Source organism: Perkinsus marinus (assembly GCF_000006405.1).
Source record: "Perkinsus marinus ATCC 50983 genomic scaffold scf_1104296969208, whole genome shotgun sequence".
NCBI classification, from domain to species: domain Eukaryota; phylum Perkinsozoa; order Perkinsida; family Perkinsidae; genus Perkinsus; species Perkinsus marinus.
The window spans coordinates 1-1,074 of NW_003202913.1; the positions used below are offsets into that span (position 1 = coordinate 1).

Genomic DNA, 1,074 nt, shown 5'->3' on the forward strand with positions numbered 1-1,074 from the left:
CCTTGAGCACCACAGTCGGTGCTGACAATAGAGAGTGAATAGAAGGCCTCCTCTAGATCCGCTAGCGTGAAGAAAGCATAGCGGCGGAGTACCAACAACGGACTGACCACGGACCGATCATATATCACTCCGGCTGAAACGAACCCTCGCAAAGTAGATCCATCTAATACCACACGCATAGGCGTCGTGGACGAAGAAGCTCGACGAACCACCAATAGTCCGTAAGCATGATTGATCTCGTCCTCGGATGCCGGTCTTGCGAACCCACGCTTCACCAACATGTCGATCTGCTCACAGCATTGTCGGTACGCCACTGGGTCCTTCCTCAGCTTCTCTTCAAGCTTCCTCGACATCTGCTTCGCACGTCTAAGAGACCGGCTACGGTTGGGCCTCGCCTCGCTCACCCATGGAATGCGATGGACGTGCCGCTGTATTGGTTCAGGATGCGAGTTTGGCAGACTAGAGATGTCCGGGACGATGTCGACCAGAGTATCGTCTGCTAACAATTGTACCGGTTTCTCCGATGAGCAGAGCACAGTATCCTGGCCAAAGTCCCTCGAGTTAACCTCAGACCGTTGCGAAATGGTGTTCAATGTAGTCACTATCGAAGTGAAGGTACAGCCAACCTCACCCTGCTCGGCATTCGTTGAGACCTCTTGAGATCCTGGTGACATCTTCAACGTGAAGCTAAGACCACGCAAGAGGTCCATGCCGCAGATGACCGCATGGGAGAGATGCTTGGTAACGTAGAACCACCATGTTTTAAGCTCACCGTCGTGAACTACCTTCAATAAGACCATGCGGTCCGTGCAAAAAGTAGAGCCGTTAGCGCACTTGACTTTCAGGGGATTGTCCGAGCGCTTATGAGCGTGCACAAGAGAAATATTATCCCTTAACCATGACCCGTTGACGAAACTCTTCCCGGCTCCAGTGTCTAACAATTCAGAGATCACTGTAGACTTCTTGAGAAGATTCACGTCCGAGTCGGGATTAGGACTGAATGATAAATCATACATAAACACCTCATGGGCGTTCGACTGATGGTTTTGGTCGTCAAGATTTTGATTAGTTAAT

General features: G+C 50.7%; 1 protein-coding gene across 1 annotated transcript; it reads right to left on the reverse strand.

Annotated features, from left to right (window-relative positions):
- Window positions 1–212: 212 nt before the first annotated feature.
- Window positions 213–800, reverse strand: Pmar_PMAR004689 (hypothetical protein; the record flags this gene model as incomplete). Its single annotated transcript, XM_002767996.1, has 1 exon — window positions 213–800. A coding segment is annotated over one exon (588 nt), but the record flags the coding sequence as incomplete, so codon positions are not given.
- Between the last annotated feature and the right edge of the window lie 274 nt (window positions 801–1,074).